General features: G+C 44.1%; 1 protein-coding gene across 2 annotated transcripts in view; it reads left to right on the top strand.

The window, feature by feature from the left end:
• Positions 1–15,009, top strand: part of LOC109520202 (protein bicaudal D homolog 2-like) — a 30,950-nt gene extending 15,941 nt beyond the window's left edge. Inside the window, exons 3-11 of one of the 2 annotated variants that reach the window (XM_019877267.1) lie at positions 2,890–3,042; positions 3,936–4,150; positions 4,246–4,468; positions 7,482–7,739; positions 7,823–8,026; positions 8,106–8,648; positions 9,080–9,231; positions 13,005–13,152; positions 13,811–15,009. In XM_019877267.1, coding sequence (XP_019732826.1) covers positions 2,890–3,042; positions 3,936–4,150; positions 4,246–4,468; positions 7,482–7,739; positions 7,823–8,026; positions 8,106–8,648; positions 9,080–9,231; positions 13,005–13,152; positions 13,811–14,017 — 2,103 coding nt within the window. In that variant the 3' untranslated portion in view covers positions 14,018–15,009. Of the gene's footprint in view, positions 1–2,889; positions 3,043–3,935; positions 4,151–4,245; positions 4,469–7,481; positions 7,740–7,822; positions 8,027–8,105; positions 8,649–9,079; positions 9,232–13,004; positions 13,153–13,662 lie in introns of both variants that reach the window. The other variant, XM_019877268.1, reaches the window with a different exon arrangement.
• Positions 15,010–22,250: the final 7,241 nt, after the last annotated feature.

Below are 22,250 nucleotides of genomic sequence, written 5' to 3'. Positions count from 1 at the left end.
GCACTGAGTGGATACCGATCCCACGCTACCCGTCTGGCGAGTGTACCATGGCACTACTATACCAGCAGCGAGGGACTTGGAAGTTCAGTGTAAATTCAAACAAATGTATGGCTGTCTCAGATTACATACACACAACAAATCTATGAATGACTAGTTTTGAAATCAGAGACCAGTAAACTGTTTGTCCTAATGCTACATTTATTTTGAAAGAAGCGATTGGAAACAAAGAAAATGCTTGTAAAATCTCATTGTTTTTAAAAGTAAAGAGAATTTGCACTTTTGGTATTTAGCAAGAAACATGAAGTTGATGCACATAATTTTCTTTGGCGGGCCACATCGAATGATGTGGCGGGCCTCAAGTTTGACCCCTCTGCTCTCAGTGTTGCCCGAGTCTATTGGACAGCACTCATTTCAGAGCCATCCGATTTAAATATCGACTGTAGAAAGGCAAGTTGGATTCTCTGGTGTTAAGGAAATAGCCTTTAACCAAGCACAAAAATCCTAATCTACATTTGCCGTAATCCTGATACTTTGCCACTGTGACTGCGCTGTTGCCCCATTGAAGTTTTGCTTATCGCGGCTTAAACACATTGGGAAATAACTCCAAGCTTTGGGGTGATTTAAGCAGGCTGAGCATCATCATGCTGTTAAGCTTTTCTTGGTTCACTTGACAGCTCTGGAGGTCCGACAGACACTTTGGGCTTGGACTTTTAAAAGCCTCGCCTAGTAATGTGCTTTTGTGACATTTTGCAGCACTCCGTGGTCTAGAAATGGGAAGGACCCCCCCTCCCCCGACCCCCCATCTGCTTTATCATGCATTCATAGTCACTATGCTCTGAATTCTTCCTTCAAACATGGCTGCCTTAGAGCATGTATTGCAAAAAGTGTCACTTTGGATGGAAGTGGCACATTTGTCAGTTCAAGTGCGGTGCATGGGCAGCTGTCCAGACGTCACCTGCTAAGTTTGGGGGAAGGAACAACCTCTTTTTATTGATTGATTGATTTATTTATTTATTTATTTATTTATTTATTGGGGTGGCCCCTCAGATGGCCATTGATCACACCTTGATAGCTAATCAGCCACACACATTTTCTCACCACACATCAGGAGATGTCGCTTGGCTGTTTAGTTCACAAGGCCTCCCCATTCTCTAATGACCTTCTGTCAGGGGGCCGGGCCATCTGACCTTAGTCTCCAATGTGGAAATAGAATGTGTGGCGCAGGATGTGGAGGTGAAAGGTCAAAGCTCAGGCATCCCACATAATCGGATGGAGGGGGGCTTTTAATCAGGTTGGCTTGTGGCCTGCATTTGTACTAAATCAACAGCAGGCACCCACCACTTGAGACAAATGACGTTTGACAAAGAAGATGCCTAAGCAACCAGCTGGCACGAATCTTCAGCATTTCTGATTCTATGAAGTTGTTCGAAGAGGGCAGAAGTCACGTTCTACTGAGTGCCGCATTTGGTTTAAGGAAGGATATTTGGCTGAATGTTTGATTTCGGTGAAAATAAACTCCTCATGAATTGTTCTTTCTTGGTGAATGGTAAACCAACATTAAGTGCAATATTTCATTTTGCACATTTTTATTCCACAAAAATCAACAGTTTAGATCAAGAGCTATAATTCAACAGAAAATGTGGATTGGTTTCAGCATTCACACAATTAATAATTATCATAGCCATCCCCAATTTAGACTGAACTGTATAATTGTGAAAATCAGCAGCACTGCCACACTCCAAAAACTCCCACTCATTAGAGGTGCGCCAGTCCTCCCAAATATGAATTAGACTTGTAACATCCGCCGCAGCTCAACTCTGCACATGGTAATTAATCATTTGGTGCGGCAAACATAAAGGGCGTTGCCTCTACTAGCAGAAACAAAACACTTCCAATGAGACAGAGGTTTTGGTGCCCAGATTACATTTCTCTTGAGGCACGTTAGCCATGTTGTTGATGGTGTTGTTGGGGAAAGAAATGTCACTTTTATTGGAAATTAACTGCATCGTATGGTCATTGAAAAAAACATTCTTCCTATCAGGTTATTAGAGAGTAACTTGACTGATTCAGTCAGTCAGCCTGTCAGGTCTGATTTCATCGAACAATCTTGCATGCACTGGCTAATGGGGTTGGTGCTGTCAAGCGTGAGTGGTAGTGGCCACCTGGCAAAGGGATTGCTCGGCTAAGTATGCCTCTGCAGCTATTAGGTTATCTCTGCTGAGGGAATGACACACCCACATGCAAAGTCTCACGTGCTCCCCACCCGGCTCAGGCGATGACGCCATCCTCGCCGTGTGAGTGCATGTGCTTTACTTCCTCTTCCTCACGTCACCTGATCACTTTTGCCGCTTCAAATGTAGTGGGTGGTTTGTTACCAAGAGCAATACATGAGTTTGTGAAGAAACAGGTGGCCCAGTAGAACCGATGGCATCCTTACAGATTCAGGTTTGCGCGTGCAAGTGGAGGAAGGGACCTTCTCTTGACTCTCTTACCTTTTTTTATAATGGATGAAGGCTTTTCTGCACAGCACGACAGTGTGCGGGGCACATTTGCCAGCATGTAATCTCTGAAATGAGCATCCAGTCTGTTAGATCTCGTTAATTGTGCAACTGAAGACTCGTCATCGAGGAGGCTTAAGTGTATTTTTGTGGCATCACAGCCGGAAGACACCTGGCATCTCATGTCTTCATCAAGCACATGTTGGTTACGGCCAGATGGAGATTTAGATTTAGTGCATGAGACAATCTGACACAAAGAAACATTATCCTGTCAGTTGCCATTTACACCTCTACTGTGTGTTTAAAAAAAAAAAAAAAAAGTTTGAAAACGTCACTTTCAGCTCTTCCTCTTTGCTTATATCTCGGCTGTGCCACCATTTTGATGCCACAGAACAGCCAGACGGTGGAGCTCCAGAGGAATCAATTGCGTGATGACATCAAGGAGTACAAGTTCCGGGAGGCTCGTCTGCTGCAGGACTACACCGAGCTGGAGGAGGAAAACATCTCGTTGCAGAAGCAGGTCTCAGGGCTCAAGCAGAGCCAGGTGAGGTGTCGTTTGTTCATATCTGGAAAATTTGAGCCACAGTTTTGCTCAGGCTACCAGAGAAGTGCTGAAAACTGATTTAATGACGATAAGAAGCCATTTTTTTCAGCAGGACTTTGCTCAATTTCTCATCTTCTTCCATATTAAACCAACATGCTATGGTGAATAAGTACAGTGGCATGGTAGCATTAGTAGGGAGGACACCAGTAGTGAGAGATACTGTCAAGATGAATGAGGAGTCCTATTGAGCCTTTTTTGTCCCATGGCACTGTGGACACAGCTTATGGGAACCAGCAGGCCAATTGGAATGCAGCTTTAGTGGTTGCTGAGGCAAAAACAGTGCCATGGGAGGAATTTCGTCAAGCTATTGAGAAGGACTTCTGGACTGAAATTCAAGTCCGCCATCCGGCGTCTCAGGAGGAGGGAAAGCAGTGCACCATCAACCATGTTTAGAGTGGAGACGGGGTGCTGATGACCTTGGCCAGGAGGACTCTCGATTTACCAGTCGAGCTACTTCCCCACCCTCACGTATTGCCTCCCAAGCAGGAATAAGATGGATAGATTGTATAGCATGAAAGAAACAAAGTAATAACAGCACAATTGTTTGAAGAAATTTGGTTTTAATTGACCTGGCATCTATGATCAATGTAAGTGTTTGTTTTTCTCCAATTCTAGAACTATTTACCACTGCTGTATAGTTGACACACCAAATTAACTGTTTTCATATCCTTCCAATCTTGGGGGGGAAAAAACCCCCACCAAAACCATGCCAGCACCAAAATAGAAATAGTACTCAATATAGTTTCTGTGAGAATGATTTCATGAACATTAATTTTCTATAGAATTGCATAATACCTCAAACTTTTGCTATCTGTTATTTTTTTCATGCACAGGTTGAGTTTGAAGGCTTGAAGCATGAAATCCGTCGTTTGGAGGAGGATATGCAGTTTCTGAACAGCCAGTTGGAGGATGCCATCCGCCTAAAAGAGATTGCTGAGCGTCAGCTGGGTGAAGCCCTCGAGACCATCAAGACTGAGCGTGAGCTGAAAACCTCTCTGAGGAAGGAGCTGTCCCACTACATGAACATTGGAGACACACTTTACAACAGGTACGTGTTGAGCAGGACCACAATGTCTGCCTCCTCTCTAAATGCCATTCGGTATTCTCACACCACCCTCAATTTCCCCCCTGCAGTCCTCTTAGCATCTCTCTGGATGGCCTCAAGTTCTCCGACGATGCCACCACTGAACCCAACAACGACGATGCTCTTCACGGTTACGAGAATGGCTTCGGCAAGCTGCTCACCGACGACAACCGCATGCCCAAGAAGGAAGAGTTGTTCAACCCAGCACCCAGTCTTGTGGACGACCTACTGAGCGAGTTGAACATTTCTGAGATCCAGAAGCTAAAGCAGCAACTGATTCAGGTTTGTGTTTTGCCAAGAGCAGATATTCGAGTGATAAACTTTTTTTCAACTTATGCTCACTCGCGACTTTTATGTTAAAATTACAGCATGGACTGGCACCCCAAATTCCCATTCTCTAAACGTGTTGACTGTCTTTTAGTGGCATAGATGGCAATTTTCCGCATATCCACGGAAATCCGCCGTTTTATTTCTTAAATTGATCATTTTTGTGAATCGTCTAAATCCGTTGAGAAAATTTTAGGGGCGGTCAGGTACCTTATCGTCGAGTTTTCACGAGCTCTCCCGAACAGTCTCTCCGTTTTCCGTTTGTAAACAGCCCTGCGATTGGACGTGTATGAAAGCTTCAACTAATCAGATCACTGAAGGCATTATTTGTTGCGGAAGTCTTAGCTCGATTATAAACGGCCCAGCGATTGGTTAACTACAAGCGATTGGACCAATCAAATTGCATGTAACATATTGTTTTACCTGATTCATGGCGGCCTGTTCGTCTCGCAAATTCATTGTTCTGGGATCGTTTTGAGCGGAATTATGAAATTTTTGACGAAACATCAGGAGTCTTTAATCCTAGAAATTGACTCAAATGTCAAGAATAAATTCCGATTGGACTGGCTTGACAGAAAAATCACTGTAAAGGTTAAAATTGGTTCCAAGTTCGACGAAGTTACAGAAGCTCTTGGACAATAAGCTTTGACGTAGCAGGCAAAGCTTATTGTGTGTATTGTAGTGACTTAATTAACTATGGCAACCGTGGATGCGTGGCACTGACAGATCATGCAACAAAAGTGAAAAAACATGCCGACAAAATCGCCATTCGACGGAGCAATTATTCTTTGGGATCGGCATTTTTCAAACAAACTTCGTCAGCGGATACAACTAAAGACGTTACGCGCTGGGGTACTTACTTTGGCTGAACCAAGCAACGAAATCTGCTCCACTGACGCCCCTCGCCGATAGACAGGTACACTCCGAGGTATATATTTTTTTATTCAAATATACGAGGATGATCTTTTCAATTTTATTTGGTATGCATTTGTAGCAACAGCATGATAACATTTATTTGTTTTTATTTGCGTTTTATATTCATATTGATAATTCACGTTTTGTCTTGGATAATAAAGCACGGTTATGCATAATAAATTGTATGCATAATATTCACTATCACTGTATGAGGTAAGAATCAACAGCTTTTTATCACATTTACACAACACTTTATGAATACAAGTCATGAACAAATCTTAAATATGGCAGGGGATGTGTTTACTTTTTTTGTTTTGATTTTGAGCAGCAAATTTTGAGTTACATATTTTTGCTCACCAGGAATGCATAGGCAAAATTGCACAAATTTTCACTTGAAAGAATAGTGGCGATCTTGGGATTTTTTTCTGTTCAATTTTCAAACTGTGTAAATTTAATACACTTCATCTTCAGCATGTTTAGTGCCACTTTTGTAAGTAACCACGCCCCGTCCAGGCCACGCCCCCGTCCAGGCCACGCCCCTTCCGCTTTTTTCATCACTCGCCATTGCCATCTATGTAGTGGTTGACAAATACTTTTGCTGAAATATCATTAGTGGTCACCTTCTTCAGCATGCTAAAGGTGGTGGTGGTAATGCACCAAAAGTATTTGCCAACCGCCAAAAGAAAGTTGAGGAAGTAGTAGTCATAGCAACCAATGTGCGACGTATCTCAAGTTTAGCATATGCAGCTTCCGCCACAACAAGGATTTACTTTTTACAGTATTGAAAGTTGCAACACCTGACCAGGATTGTACATTTGGCCACATTTGACACGCTCCGAAATTCACTCTCAAACCCTAACACCACTCTGCAAGTGATTGTGTTCGGAGTGGCAGAGCGCGCTCCCCTCCCATTAATTTCTGAATGCAGCCTACGTTATAAACCCATCAGCAGCTCATGCTTGAACTGTTTTCATCAGTACCGCCTGAAACACTGGGCTCTGACACTCCTTTTTGGGGGCATTCTGAATAACGGAACGGCACATTTGAACAACACTCTGTGTTTCCAAACAGTTGTGAGTGAACCAGTCGTACCTGGAAAACATTTCCGATCCACCCCCTTTTTAGGTAATTGGAATTTTGGGTACGCATTCCAGCTCTACTGTTCTTAATAAATTTGCCCAAAAAATATATCCTCCCGAGCAACTTTGTTTTTTTTTTTCTTGTTCATGATGCGCTTTTTGATTGGTATGACTTATGTTGTGGGTTAATTTTCTCTATCGTCGGAAAATACGGTACAAAGTATTGCATGCATATTCGTTTTATTTTGTGTCACATTCATAGTAACAGAACCTAGGAGACAGGGGCTTACTGTGGGTTGTCAGCGAAGGGAGGTGATTGGATGTTGGGGTACACAGCACACGCGCGCGCACACACACACACACACACACACACACACACACACACACACACACCAGACTGCTGAGGCGTGAGACAGTGGGTGGTGTGATACCAGTTGCCCTGCCATCTGCTTCATTGCCACTCCATGAATTCAACCCTATCCCTGACTGGCTACCATGGTTACGAGAAAGAATTTGGATTGTTGACAAAGAATGTTTCTTTTACGCTGCCATTTGTCAAACATAAACACAGTCAGATGTTCTTGCGCCTGTTCTTGCTAAATTTGTCTCCATTGCTGTCAGCTTCAGATTCCAAACAGAAGTTGAGGAGACTATTAAAATCTTCCTTAAGTATTCTCATTTTGATAAATGACTGGACGGAATTGATTGAATACAGATCTTTTTCCCCGAGGTGGCTTTATGTTTTAAGTCACTAATGGTGTAGTTATAGTGGTTCATTTGTCTGACTTCTGCGCGGGGAATGTGGGTTCCGTTCCCACTCAGTGACGAGTATGAATTAATTGTCTGTCTATATGTGTCCTGTGATTGACTGGCATCCAGTCGAGTACGTAGTTTGCCTTTTACCTGAAGTCAGCTGGGTACTTAAATGGTCACACATCTTTCATTGTACTCTTGGTTTGGTCGTCTCTCCTCAGATGGAGCGTGAGAAGGTCAACCTGCTGTCCACTCTGCAGGATTCCCAGAAACAACTTGAGCAGGCCAATGGCGCTCTCTCAGAGCACCAGGAGAAGGTGAACCGTCTGACAGAAAACCTTAACGCCATCCGCAAGCTTCAGGCCAGCAAGGAGCGCCAGTCTGCCCTGGACAATGAGAAAGAACGCGACAGCAATGAAGATGGAGACTACTACGAGGTGGACATCAATGGACCAGAGATCCTGGAGTGCAAGTACAAGGTTAGGAGGTGTCTCGGAGTTGAACGGTGTAGAGAGAACGACATCAGGGCAGATTTAGTGACCAAAATCTTTGCCTTTTTTAGGTTGCCGTTTCAGAAGCTGGGGAGCTGAAAGAGGAGCTGAAGACCCTAAAGGCAGAATACCAGGCCTGTCAGTCCCGTTATGATGAAGAGCGAACCCGTCTGGAGAACGATGTCACTACACTCGGAGAGAAGCTGTCCACTCTGGAGAAGACAAGAGGTTTCGAGAAGGACGAGAAGGCCAAGCTGGAGAAAGAGTTGCGAAAGGTACGTTTGATCTGACACCTTACTTGAAAGTCACCGTTAAATCCGTTCATGCTCCTCATTTCCGTCCCTTTGCTCCCAGGTGAGTGACATGGCAGGTGAATCTCAGGGCAGCCTGAGTGTGGCTCAGGACGAGCTGGTCACGTTCAGCGAAGAACTGGCGACCCTCTACAACCACGTGTGCATGTGCAACAATGAGACCCCCAACCGCGTGATGCTCGACTTCTACAAGGAGGGCAAGGCAGGTCGTAGCAGCCCCGAAGGCCGCGGCCGCCGCTCTCCCATCCTGCTCACCAAGGGCCTCTTCCCAGAGCCTGTTAAGATGGAGCTCAATGATATCGCTCCATCCGCGGGCCTGCCTTCTCCTGTGTCCGACCACCGCCGTGAGCCCATGAACATCTACAATCTGGTGGCCATCATAAGGGACCAGATCAAGCACCTGCAGCTGGCCGTGGACCGCACCACAGAGCTGTCGCGCCAGAGGGTGGCCTCCCTGGAGCTCGGCGCCGTGGCCGACAAGGACAAAGAGGCCTGCATGGAGGAGATCCTCAAACTGAAATCCCTCCTCAGCACAAAGAGGGAACAGATTGCTACTCTGAGGACTGTTCTGAAGGCTAACAAGCAGGTCAGTTTGTCTTTTACCCACTGGGGATGTCTCTTGTAGATTTGACATCCCAAACATTTGTCATCTTGCCTTGAAGGACAGATAAAGAAGATGGGGCATATGGAAGCTATTTCAAGGCTTTTCAGCTGTTGAGCAAATGTGATGTGGTCGACAGCAAACATGGGTGGGGACAGCAGTCCTTTGGTGTCAGCTGCATAAAGAAACCGAATTGTATCTGCAGTTGTTGTGCTTTTAAAATTTGTGTGGTTGAGAGAGAACAGAGACATGAAAGCCCCTCATTTTCAAACAACTGACCAATAAGAGCTTCAGACCAAGCTGTCTGTATGATTTACTGCACATGTGGCAGAATTAAACCAATCTATATAATAAGTTCATAGTCTTCCTTGGTTCCCCACCTCTCTAATCTTGTTCTGCATTGTTGCTGCCTACAGACTGCTGAAGTTGCTCTGGCCAACCTGAAGAGCAAGTACGAAAACGAGAAGGCGATGGTGACTGAGACCATGATGAAATTGAGGAATGAGCTCAAAACCCTGAAGGAGGACGCGGCCACCTTTTCCTCCCTCCGAGCGATGTTTGCCACACGGTGAGAGACTTGCCAGAACCACTTCCCCACTGTTGTGTGGGATGATGTTTTCGTTCTGTGTGTGTCAAAGGAGGGGCTCCGTGGTCCAACGCTATCACTAATCTTTGCGTATCCCGAAGCGATGCCGGTCAAAGGTTGTGTGTGGAATCCCACTTTAATCTGGTGTGGTTTACGCATTGACCCCTTGACTCAGATTATTTTTACTATTTTTTTTTACATCACAAATGCATGCATATGTCCTCTGATGTGTTTACATTTGAGTTTGCTGACACTCTGTAAGAGAGGCTTGTTTCCCTCATGAGCCTTGCTCAGTTGTCCTGTAAACAAATGGCAGCATTGGGACAGCTTTCTGTTCCAAATTCATGACTACTTTTAAATTCACAGCCTGGCAAGGGGAGACCGGGGGGGTGCTACCACGGAGTGTTAGCTTCCTTTTAGTGTGCAGGGATTCAACTTGGACAATTCCCCAGTCCGCAAATGTCAAATGCTGGTGTCACTTTGGCACTCTGCAGAATCACATGGCCGCGGGTTGTCTATGGAATGCTGAAAGGAGATGGTGAATCACGCTCTTGTTGCTCTTCATCATGTGTTTACGCTTCCAAAACGCCTCCATTGATGACAAAATCTGCCAGGCTCTGGTTCTGTCAGCGTTCTGCTTCCTCTGCATGAATTACACTCTGTTTATGGGATCCTTATATTGGTATGTAAATTCAGTCCTATACAGCAGAAGGTTCCGTTGGGGGACTGTGTGAGGGACTGCTGTTTTCCCACACTCCCTTCCCTTGATGTACCCACCCGCATCTCCTTCCTCACTACTAAGCACCCGCTTCTCACGTCTCCTGAAGAAGAAAGGGAGGAAAGAGTCCTTCACATGCTGTTTTTTTTCTGTGTTCACCACCATGGTAATGCCTGTGATGGTGGATTCCTGGGGAAAAAAACTGTTACAGTTTGATTGCTTGACAAAGAGAAACAAAAAGGAGAAACGTGTGTGTTTTGTTTTTTTTGTTTTTGGTGTGTGTGACTTCATACTGCAGTCCGATTCAAGGGTAGGGTCTGTATGTTCCTTTATCTGGGATGCTGTGATTTTTGTTTTTTGTTTTTTTTTTTGTCCATCCAGCTGCAGCTTCTGAAGTCATGTTAGCACTTGCCTCTTCACATTCCAAAGACATGTGCCCATTGCAGGCTCCATCTGATTAACAGCCCAGCCATGAGCCCGAGTTACTTTTACTCCTCACCCTCACCGGACCTGCTGCCCCTTTGTTAGCTGTTGTCCCCCTTCATCATTCAATTAAATCTCCTCTCCTACCCTTCTCTTTGATGGATAGCCAACCGGCCATGACCAATCGAGTTCCAGACAACACAACAGCTGTGTGTGTGTGTGTGTGTGTGTGTGTGTGTGTGTGTGTGTGTGTGTGTGTGTGTGTGTGTGTGCGCGCGCGCGCGTGCGTGTATATTTGCATGTGCTTCTCAGCGATTCTTCTCAGCGATTCTGAATTACGGCTGCGTGAATGATGCAATAGTTGAGGGATCATGTGACAAATAGATTGTCACCACCAGATGCAGAAAACTTGCAAATTGTGAATGTAATCACTATTTGGCAGCCTTCCGTCTGCCATTGTGCCTCTCACCCCGTCACCAGCACAGAAACGCTCCTATTGTATCCAAGCAGTCCCAAGAACAAACTCCTCAGTTTGTTTTCTTGGGAAAACCCCTCTTAGCCCCCGCCCAGCTTTAAGGCGACTCGCACGCCCTCCCACCATCATGGTGGGTTTAATGAAGCAGGACTGATCCCTTTTGTCTGTGTGTCTATGTCCTACTGGGAATCAAACTGCACACACAAGGTCAGGGTGAAGGTTATGTTTGTCCGGCTTCACACTCTCCAAGCACGTGTAACACGCATGCAGCAAAACATCTGTACATGGTGTCACTGTTTTGAGATTGTGCCCTCGGGATATTTTAAACAATAGTGTCCTTTGTACACATGACCACATTTTCTTCTGTGTCTTATAACTAGAAAGGAAAATAACTTGACTTCACGAGAACTACATTTGGAATACATTTTAGAAATTTCTTTGGCCTGCAAATAAGTAAAAAAAAAAAACTGCTTCAATAAACCGGGCAAGAGAATTACACTTAAGCTGGATAACAGCATCAGAATCAAAATGCATTTAGGGAAATAAAGACACAGCATGCAGTGAATATGTGGCAGAAATAGTAGAACGGTGGAGGTAGACATTGGAGGATAAAAGACTCTTCCCTCAATAGAGGTGAGCTGTCCTCAAAGGAATGTCACTTTGATTTCTTTGTCAGCAGATTTCTTTGTCAGTGAGTGAGTCACTGTCACTTTTTCAGTTCAGTGACACGCCTCAACTTGCAGCAGGTGATGGATGACATGACCGGAGTGCAGCATGCATGCACTCATGTGGTGTAGTTGATGTGTGCTATTTTGCACAGAGATGGTAAAACTGTGTCAGTAATAGGATCTCACTTCTGTTGCAAAAGTTACGGGGCGGTGTGAGGGGCTACTCCACAGGGTGAGGTTGACTATTTTGAAGTTTGTTCATCTTCTTCGCAATTTTATTCTTTAGTCAGGCAGGGGTTGGACACGACATTGTTCCCCATGGAATCTCAATTCTTCTTCTTACAGAGCCATTTTGGTCAATTCCATCCTCCCAACAGTTTTGAGAATGCCCCCAAGGGCCCAGTTGGATGTTTATGATGCATGGCAATGAATTAGCGAGCCCGCTCTAACATTGACCATATTCAACACGGTTGAGGGTCGATTTAGAAGCGAAATTGTGACCTTTGAATGAATGGACACAAATTCCATCCAACACATGCGAAGATTTTGTTGAAGTCATGACACTGGAAGCTGTTTTGGCAAGACATTTTAATTCTTTCTTCTTCCTGAAATGTGCAATGGATTCTTTCAAGTGGCTCTTGATGTCCAAGTAGAGAGAGTTAAAAAAAAGGAGGGAATTTATGGTAATTAATATAATGGAGGATGGCACAATGTTCGACTGGTGAGCGCGTCGGCCTCACAGTGCAGAGGTGCAGGGTTCGATTCTGGCTCCGGCCTACCTTTGTGGAGTTTGCATGTTCTCCCCGTGCCCGCGTGGGTTTTCCCCAGGTACTCTGGTTCCCTCCCACATTCCAATAACATACTTGGCAGGTTGGTTGGGGACTCGAAATTGTCCCTTTGTGTGAGTGTGAGCGCGGATGGTTGTTTGTCTATGTGTCCCCTACAATTGGCTGGCAACCAGTTAAGGGTGTACCCCGCCGACTGCCCAAAGACAGCTGGAATAGAGGCTCCAGCACGGCCGTGACCCCTTTGAGGAGAAGCGGATGAGAAGATGTTAGGATGGATGGATGCATTGATGGATGGTAATTATTATAATGGAACCAGTTTAGTGACGAACTCTCTTTAGAATTATGAGAACCAAACTGGCTGACAACAAGTCTGCATCGACTAGAGGTTCAATAGCGTCCCCTGGTGGTGGCATAAAACACATTTATCTGGCAAGAGTGTGTGTGTGTGTGTGTGTGTGTGTGTGTGTGTGTGTGTGTGTGTGGCTCTGTACACTGTTACAATTTTACTGTTGTACATTTTTAACAAGTACAGTAAAGTGAAGCACATTTTCATGCCGGCTAAAGCCTAATGGTACAGTCTTTTCCGCTGTTCTGGCGCATTAGCAGCTATAGAGGTACAATGTTCAAGTGAATGTCACGTGATGTGGTCAAAGTTAAATGTTTCTGTTTATTTTCACCCCCAGTTGTGACGAATATGTCACTCAGTTGGAAGCCATGCAGAGACAGCTGGCTGCAGCAGAGGATGAAAAGAAGACCCTCAACTCCCTGCTGAGGATGGCCATCCAGCAGAAGTTGGCCCTGACGCAGCGCCTGGAAGACCTGGAGTTCGACCACGAGCAGACGCGAGCTGGAATAGGGGCTCCAGCACGGCCGTGACCCCTTTGAGGAGAAGCGGATGAGAAGATGTTAGGATGGATGGATGCATTGATGGATGGTAATTATTATAATGGAACCAGTTTAGTGACGAACTCTCTTTAGAATTATGAGAACCAAACTGGCTGACAACAAGTCTGCATCGACTAGAGGTTCAATAGCGTCCCCTGGTGGTGGCATAAAACACATTTATCTGGCAAGAGTGTGTGTGTGTGTGTGTGTGTGTGTGTGTGTGTGTGTGTGTGTGTGTGTGTGTGTGTGTGTGTGGCTCTGTACACTGTTACAATTTTACTGTTGTACATTTTTAACAAGTACAGTAAAGTGAAGCACATTTTCATGCCGGCTAAAGCCTAATGGTACAGTCTTTTCCGCTGTTCTGGCGCATTAGCAGCTATAGAGGTACAATGTTCAAGTGAATGTCACGTGATGTGGTCAAAGTTAAATGTTTCTGTTTATTTTCACCCCCAGTTGTGACGAATATGTCACTCAGTTGGAAGCCATGCAGAGACAGCTGGCTGCAGCAGAGGATGAAAAGAAGACCCTCAACTCCCTGCTGAGGATGGCCATCCAGCAGAAGTTGGCCCTGACGCAGCGCCTGGAAGACCTGGAGTTCGACCACGAGCAGACGCGGCGCACGGGCACCGGCATGCGGTCAAAAACACGCGTCAAGGTTTCGCAAGGCGCTGTCAGCAACCCCAACGTAAGCCAGGGCCTCACCTGCGCCGGCTCCGGCCAACCCGAGTACGGCAACGCCATGCCCAGCGGCCTCCTGGGAGGCCCCGCGGTCTTCTGCAGCGAGAAGTACAAGATCTACTGCGATTGAAGCGGTTGCCGAGTCAGCAAGAAACCGCTTTGTACAGACGGGAGGGGGTCTGAGAGCCAGACCTTCCCTGCCATAGTGTTAAAGAGCCCCACTCGCTCGCTTTGCTCCCTGGTTGGCCCGTGCTCCTCTTGGGACTACCGTGTGATTAACCATCTGCTTGTGTGTGCTAGTGTCAAGGCTTGCCGATGCACAGGTGTGTGTGTATAGTGTGCACTAGACAATTGGACCGTAGTAGACAAAACAAGGCATTGTAAGATCCCTGATTATGGTCAGGCGACGTTGTGGATATACGGGAGTGTCTATTCTTTCCATAGTCTCGGTGCTGTGCATAGGAAGCACAAGGTGGCGTTTGTGCTTTGTGCTACAGTCTTCTGCCTCCTGATTGTGTTTGTTGCCCGGCAACAGGAAACACATCACGGAGATGTGTTGAGCTGGAGGATGTCCAAAGATGGCATCTGGCGGCACGGGTGCTCCTCGCAACGACGGAAGCTCAGCTGAGCAACGTTACGGTAAATGTTTACAAGATGATTGAACACAAAATATGCAATCTCACCCTGCAGTCTGACCGGGGCAAGGGTGCTGTTTGAATTGATATATGAAAATCAGCAACTTTTCACAATGGGAACTAAAAGGAGCACCTGTGACCGCCGCGGTTTTATTATTTTAGGATTGCTTTCAAGTTCAAGCTGTGGCGCTAGTGCAGCAATATGGCTCACGCACAATAGAAATGCATGGCTTTGCAGCCGTATGAGCTTTTTAAGTGCTTTTTTTCTGTTGTCGAGGTACATGATCAACTCGTGTACTACATTGTCAGTGAGGAGTTATCTGTACGCTGAAAAGTAGAGGGGTCTCCTCACTATGACCTATTCATGTTACAAAGGATTTTTTCAGAGCCATGCGAGGAGGGAGACTGGATATTTGACAAATTGATCTCCAAACCTAAAATAAGTGCGCTTCAACATAGGTGCCTCAGGTTCAACCTACTGGCAAAATAAAAAGATATTCATTGATGACTGTGAACAGAGCCACGATAAAGGTTGGAACAAAATGATTCTTTTCAATCCTAAAAGAGCACAAATTGACAAACAGACAAACCACTCGGCGAAAGTGCCTGACAAAGCAAACACTTGATATATTTATCTGGTGACATCAAAACCTGACCTTGTGTCCTACTCTCCCTTCCTCCGTTGTCTATATGCTTCTCCTGTCTCCAATTGGACTTGAGGAGCATTTTAGATTGCCAGCATCCCTCCCAAGATCAACCTTAAAGTACAATTTAGGATTTGTGTCGTTTGAGGTAACGTCCACGCTCTTGCGAGCAACCCTTTGGAACTCGTGTGTGTGTGTGTGTGCGTGTGTGTGTATGTGTGTGTGCGTGTGCGTGTGTGTGTGTGTGTGTGTGCGTGTGTGTGTGTGTGTTCAGGTGGACCCTCACCCTCCTTTTTTACTATGTTTGGTGTGCGAGGACAAAGCGAAGTACTGTCTTAGTAGCCAGAATAGCTTTAACCCCTCGCTGAACTTATGTTACGCAATTAGCAAAAAATATATATAAATATATGAGTGGGGCTTGTGTTTAATATGTGTGTGTGTGTGTGTGTGTGTGTGTTCAGGTGGACCCTCATCCTCCTTTTTTACTATGTTTGGTGTGCGAGGACAAAGCGAAGTACTGTCTTAGTAGCCAGAATAGCTTTAACCCCTCGCTGAACTTATGTTACGCAATTAGCAAAAAATATATATAAATATATGAGTGGGGCTTGTGTTTAATACTCAATGTACTGCTTGTGGATCATAGAAACTTTAGCTTTATGATTCTCAAAGCAGGGTTGATGCGAGGGATTCCTGCAAGATTGAGCAAAAATGTTTTTTCTACCGATATAAATGAAACTCTATATTCTTAACATGATCTCGTTCAGGTGAGCGATCTTGCAGGATCCTGCTGCAGTATTTATTCCTCTCACAATGTCAGCGTCGCGTCAACCCTGCTCGAGTGAGCACCAGTATAGCAACCGCTCACAGCATGGAGATGGATGTGGCGGTGGGCTGTAAGTTAAGAAACCTCCTTGGAGGTCCGTCACTCTTCTGTTGACTCTTCACGCATCTCACATATATGACAGTGATGGAGAGAAGTAGAGGACGGCGGGCTAATTGTTGACTAGACCGTGAGGACATTTCCCGAGGGAGAAGCCCATTTCGACTCGAATTAGCTGAGCCAGCCGTTCTTCGTGAAAAAAAAGCTCAGTCAAAGCCTACGAGGATCCGTACCTGCCTAAATCTGCGTCCATTTTATGTGGTGTCATCAATACATGTCATCCGATTGGCTCCTCCTACCTCCTACCGCTCCATTTTTCCGTCGCTATCATATAAAACGTCCTGCATGTCAAATGCATTACTCGTGAATTTGTGTACAAGAAAGCATCATCTCCTCTGTAAGTGCAACTGTAAAAAACAAGTTGGGTGAACTTAAAATTTCAAGGCAACAAACTTTGAAGGGCAATTCAACAAAATATTTGAAGTTTGGCAAATGTGGAAATTGGCTTTCCTGCTTTACCCCCCCAAAATAAATAAATAAATAAAGGTGAACTAATTGTCCCCAACTTAAAGATAGAAGTTAAAAACAGCTAAGCAAATTGTTTTGGAGTAAACAACTTGCTTGCTTTGTTGTGCTAGCTAACATTGTTGTCCTCAATCTCAATATTTTATATTGTTCCAACTTAATTGACAAATTTTAGGCCAAACAAATACAAGTTGTGCTTTTTTTACAGCGTGGCTTCAAGCCTTGTGAATTGATTGGCTCATCCCGTCCACCAGTGACAAAACGCAGGAGATGCTTTTTGTATTTTTTTTTTCCCAAGTTATCTTTTTGATTTATTTTTGTTTTAGTTTGTTTTTAATCTGTGCACTTTCATCATATAGAACTTTAACAGATTCTGATTAATCTTTAGGAACGTGTGGTAGTACTATGGTTTGTGAGATATTCAGTACAGGATAATATAAGTTCAAGTTATTACTTTATGCGTGTCCCACAAAATATGTACTCGACTAAAGTTTACTCCACAAACCACAGAGCTACGACTTTTGCCTAATCCTAAAGGAGTTACACATCAGTTACTCATTCTTTAAAGTTGATATGTTTCATTCATATGTTGTGCTGTTTTTTTTTTTATCTATATGTTCGTTCTACTGCCATATTCGCTACAAAAATCCAGGGTGATCTAATTCTGGGGTTTTTCGTGTATTTATTATTCCTAGGAATAGTTCAAAATAACTCGATGAAACTTGACAATGCTCTCATTTGAAACGGGTAAGCTGTGTCTTGGCAAAATTTGAGCGAGACGACTTTCCCAAGCTTCTTACCGAGAGCGCTCCACTGAAATGGGATCACTGACCTTCAGAATTCTCTGCAAAAGCGACCATGAAATTCCAAATTGGAATTGTTTCATTCTCTCTTGGTTTATCGTGCCAAATCTTGGTACACCATTTAAGGTCTGACAAAACAAGCACCAACTGCAAAAGGTGTCAGTTGGGCTGGGAAATCTTTTTGCTTTGTTTCCGTCTTTGTTTCTGACCAGTAGTGCCTTTCATTGTTTCAAGGGAGAATTTTAGACTCTCATTTTTTTTCTTTTTTTTTGTCTCTCTGGGTGAGGGCTTGGGAGTTCAAATGACTATGAGCAGCAATAAGCGCAAAAGGGATTTGTGCCCCTTTCCGCATGACTAAGAAGATACTTTTAGAATTAGCTGAATAAATCGAAGATTGTATTGAATTCTACAGGTCAGTGATCCTCTCAATAAATTCAGGGGTATTAACAAAATGTTTTCTTTTGAAATCAAACTTTTAAGAACCAAAAGTCCCTTTGGCCTCCTGTTGTTGAACAAACGGCTCCAAGCATCTTTAATGTGTTTGTGTAGCTGAGTGTATTATTTGGAAACTACAAGCGTTGTTTGGTGAAGGTCATGGCGTATCGATAGTATTATTGGAAGAAAATGTGCAGAGAGCGCATTTGATCTTACTTTTGTGTCTTGTTTTTTCCACTTTTGAATCTTTTTTTTTCCCTGCATTGTTAAGCGATTTGCTTTCAGGAAACAGAAAACTAAATTAGCATCAACAAGCGTGAATAGTGCCATGATAGCCAGTGCTCGTTTGTTGAGGCGTCAAAGTTAACAATATGGAAGTGAAGCTAACAAGAAAAAAAGTGCAATTCTGATACTGTTGAAGTTTAAAAACAAAACAGTTTTCTGTTTGCTGTAAGCGACAGCATTGTGGTAATTAAGCTACCGGTAGCTGTGCAAACTTAATATTGTCATATTGTGTTTTCAGTATTGATCCATAAGAGTTTGATATCTTTCTATGAAATAATGACTTCATTTGTGTGTTCATATTTATTTGACTTGTCATGCAGTACTGTATTCTTATCAATAATGTGCATTATGATTAGTGGTCTTGATTACAACTAAATGTCATATGCATGTTTGTCAGCTATGGGACCTTTACACAGCAATGAAAACAAAACAGGTGAACTTTTTAGGGTCTTGGACAATTAGGAAAAATAAATTGAGATGAATGAGATGATGAATCTGATGTATTACTGCTGAATTAACCCAGTTAAAGTGTTTGGTTTGTTTTCTGGCTGGGATGTCGTCCAAACTGTGTAAAGGTAGTCATGCTGCCGAAAATCAATAAATGTGACTTAAGTCGCAGAGCGTGTCACTGTTGTCTTTTTGTGCGGTATGAAGTCGCTCCTGCACGGCAGCAGCCGATGCAGGGTTAACAAGCGAAGTGTGTGCTCAAACGTACAGAGACGCTTGAGCACTCCCAGATGGACGCCATGCACAGGAGAGCTTCCCAGCTGTGAAAGGCTTCAGGATCACATTTCATACAACGCGCAACAACACTCCCAAAGCCTCTTCCCAGCCTTCAGACTCAACTGCCATCCCCCTCCCCGTTTTCCCTCTTTCCTAGCATCCCTCTGGGGACACGCCCACATATCTCATCGCAGCGAATTTCCTCTGACCTTTGGTGCCCCCAGTACTTCCTGTCCCGGCTCTGGAGACCAGTTCTCATTTTTCAAAGCAGTTGTTGGGCTCTTAATACAGAGTGCATTAAGTGCAAAGCAAAAAAAAAAAAACAAGCCCTCTTTTAAAAAGACTATCGCTGGCAGAATGCCACATTTGGATTTACATATGTAGGGCATGACCAAAAATAATACAAAAATATTAATGCGGAATCAAATAGAAACCCATTCAAAGATGTATTTTAGATCGTAAGAACACGATGTCCCCTTTGTTTGCTTGCTTTACGTTTTAGCCTTGTGTCCCCTGTTGGGATCTTTACTGACCATAAAAAATAAAGCAATGAGTCACAGCAATGCATCACTTGTAGGATGTAAGTGCATACAAGACATGCCATCACTTTTTTAACAGGGGAGAATCTTTTGGTAACCCTGCGTGGTTCTCTCACTCGGCGGGACTGGCAGACAAAATGTGGGTCAGTGGGACTGCTCCCATGGCTCCGTGCAGTAATGTTCAGGGCGGAGTCAACACAGCGGAACGAACAGCTGTTTCACATCGGAGACGTGATACGCATTATTCAAAATCACCACTCGATGTCGCTATAATACCGTTTTCGTTGAGCTTCAGCTCAGCGCTGAATGTCAAGGTTCGATTTGGTCTGTGAGTTTGTGCCTACAAAGAGGCCCCTTTATCAGCGTCAGCCATGTGATCAATTCATGTGGAGCCTAAGGAGCAATGAGCCACGATCAGCTGGTCTGAAGGAGGACGCACTCTCACGTGGCTCTCCTTAGTATACCCACACACATGCACATTTTCAGAAGAGAGCCACCGGAGCAGGAATAAGACCATTGATGGTGAAAACAAATGCGTGGCCAGTGGGGCTGTGAGCTCGGCCTCATGATGTGATTCAACACCAACTCACTTGAGTTTTATCTCCACTGCACATACTTGACTGCAGAGTCACTTTGAATGTGATGACTAGATAGATGCCGCAAAAGTTACAAAATTATAGATGTATTGCAGTATACAGTACAGTATATATAAACCTACATGGGTGGTAAATATCAAATTAGTTTGAGGTCTGAAACCTGACCCTATGACAATACCGTAGCAGCTACTGAGCTACAGTATTTACCAGTTGTATCTGGGCTTCATTGCAGATCACGACCGCCCTCCCGCTCCCCCCAGACGCCCACAGTAGTGTTGATTCAAACAGTAGGACGCTTCTTCACACCTCAAAAAGAGAAACAATGCTGGCAAGCGTCTCAAGTCTGAGTGTTGATAGCAACATGGAGGATTTGAAATGTGAAAAAACAAAACAGGTAGCTCATGTCATACATATGAGTGGTGAGTTTCGCATAGGCTTAATTGCCTTAATTCTAGTCAGCTCTCACCTCTCCCTTTGTATGATTGCTCTTATTTCCTTGTTGCTCTTTGTTTCTCCAGTTAGTGATGGTGTTGTGGTACACTCGTTTCAATCGTATGCCGGCAGCGTGCGACCGGCTCCCAGTCAGTGATTGTGTGGATGTGGGTGTGAATGGTTGTTCGTGTCTCTAAGTGCCCTGCGACTGACTGGCGACCAGGTCCGGGTTTTGTCCGGTTTCCACCTCAAGTCAGCTGGGATAGGCTCCAGCAACTATAAAGCGATGTTGAAAATGGCTGCTTTTGTTCTTTTGCTGGTGATGAAACTAGGAAAAAGACAATAGCAGCATGCAAGGTTTGCAACTCAAAAATAGGAGACACAAAACCTACTATGTTTACCTTTTAGCTAGCTGCGCGAACTGTGAAGGCAAGATAGCTAAGTTATCTTAAACCTTGTAGTGAACCATACGAGACTATGTTTGCATTTGTTTCTGTCGCTTTGTTATGACTGTGGCTGTGATGTCTTGAAAGATGACAGGGCAAAAGGAACATTGCAGATGAAAGGTCAAGACGGACACTCACGCTTGAAGGTTGTCTTATTGAAAATGAGGCAGACAGTACTGTGGAGTGACTTGTGAGTTGCGGCCATTAGCTGCTCATTTTCTGTTACACGCTCATCTTGATCGTTTTCCACAGTAATTTGGCACTTGTTTGAGACTTGAAGGTTATGATTTGAGACTTGCACATACCGTATAGGACAAACTTTTAAGACATATTCGCACAGACCTTAGTCTTTCAGACTTTGCAGAGATATAAGTGGAGTTCATTTACAACTGTCCTCTTTCGTTTGGCAAAAATGGGGGTCATGGTTTGCCAATTAGAGTATATGTGTCAATGAATGGCTGCAATTGGGCCTTAATGCTCTAGTCTACACATTTTCAGGAGATGCCGTCAAAGGAGTTCTGCTATAGGATGTAATCTAAAAGACTCTTGCTTGGCCTTTGAAAATAAAATCTAAAAGATTGACTTATACTTGGAGTCTAACTTTTGGTCACCACTAATTTGTACTCTCAAATCCGTGGGTCTCTTGTAAGATATGACACTTTCGTCCCGGAATGGAGACATTATAAATCATTTCAGCAACAATAGTGGATACGGTACATTTAAAAAACAAAAATAAAATAGCAGGCCATAGAAGTAATTTGTACAAAAAGCACACCGCACACAATAGGCAACAGTTCAGTCTATCCAATCCAATCTTTCAGCGATCCCATGTCCCAGTTGTACTCTTGACAGCTGCAGGCATCTGCAATTTTTGCCATATTCAATAGTCAGTTCTAACAATTATAAGAATATCGCAGAAACATAAGTCACATACAGTAAAAGAATGCCTGTAACAAAATCTGATTGCTCGTGAGCTCGACCCCCTTATAGTTTCGCCAAAATGGGCTTTCTTCTGGTACTGATTTCCTTTCATGTTGAAAACACGCATGATAAATTGATTAAGCGCTGATGGTTGTTTGTCACCAGTATATGTGACAAACAATTTATTTACTGGTGCATTCCTTACTTTGTATGCTCCAAACAAAGCTTGAACTTGCTATAGTGTCATGTCATCCTGTTAGTTTCAGAGGATGGCCACAATTTGGCTTCTGGGCTCATACATTATCGACATGATCAAATTACCACTGAAGTCTGTGAACTGAATAGTTCTCCCAACTACTTTCCATTTATTCTATGATGTGCATGGCCTACTGTCACTTGTTTATGACTCATAAAGGCAATGACTCGCTCAGCTGATTGCAAAGCAGCACAAAGCACGCAAGGAGCTTGTTAAAGTTCACGTTCACGGGTTTCCTCACAA

Source organism: Hippocampus comes, unplaced genomic scaffold, assembly GCF_001891065.2.
Source record: "Hippocampus comes isolate QL1 unplaced genomic scaffold, H_comes_QL1_v1.1 scaffold167, whole genome shotgun sequence".
Taxonomy (NCBI): Eukaryota; Metazoa; Chordata; class Actinopteri; order Syngnathiformes; family Syngnathidae; genus Hippocampus; species Hippocampus comes.
This window is presented reverse-complemented; position numbering and strand designations above follow the sequence as displayed.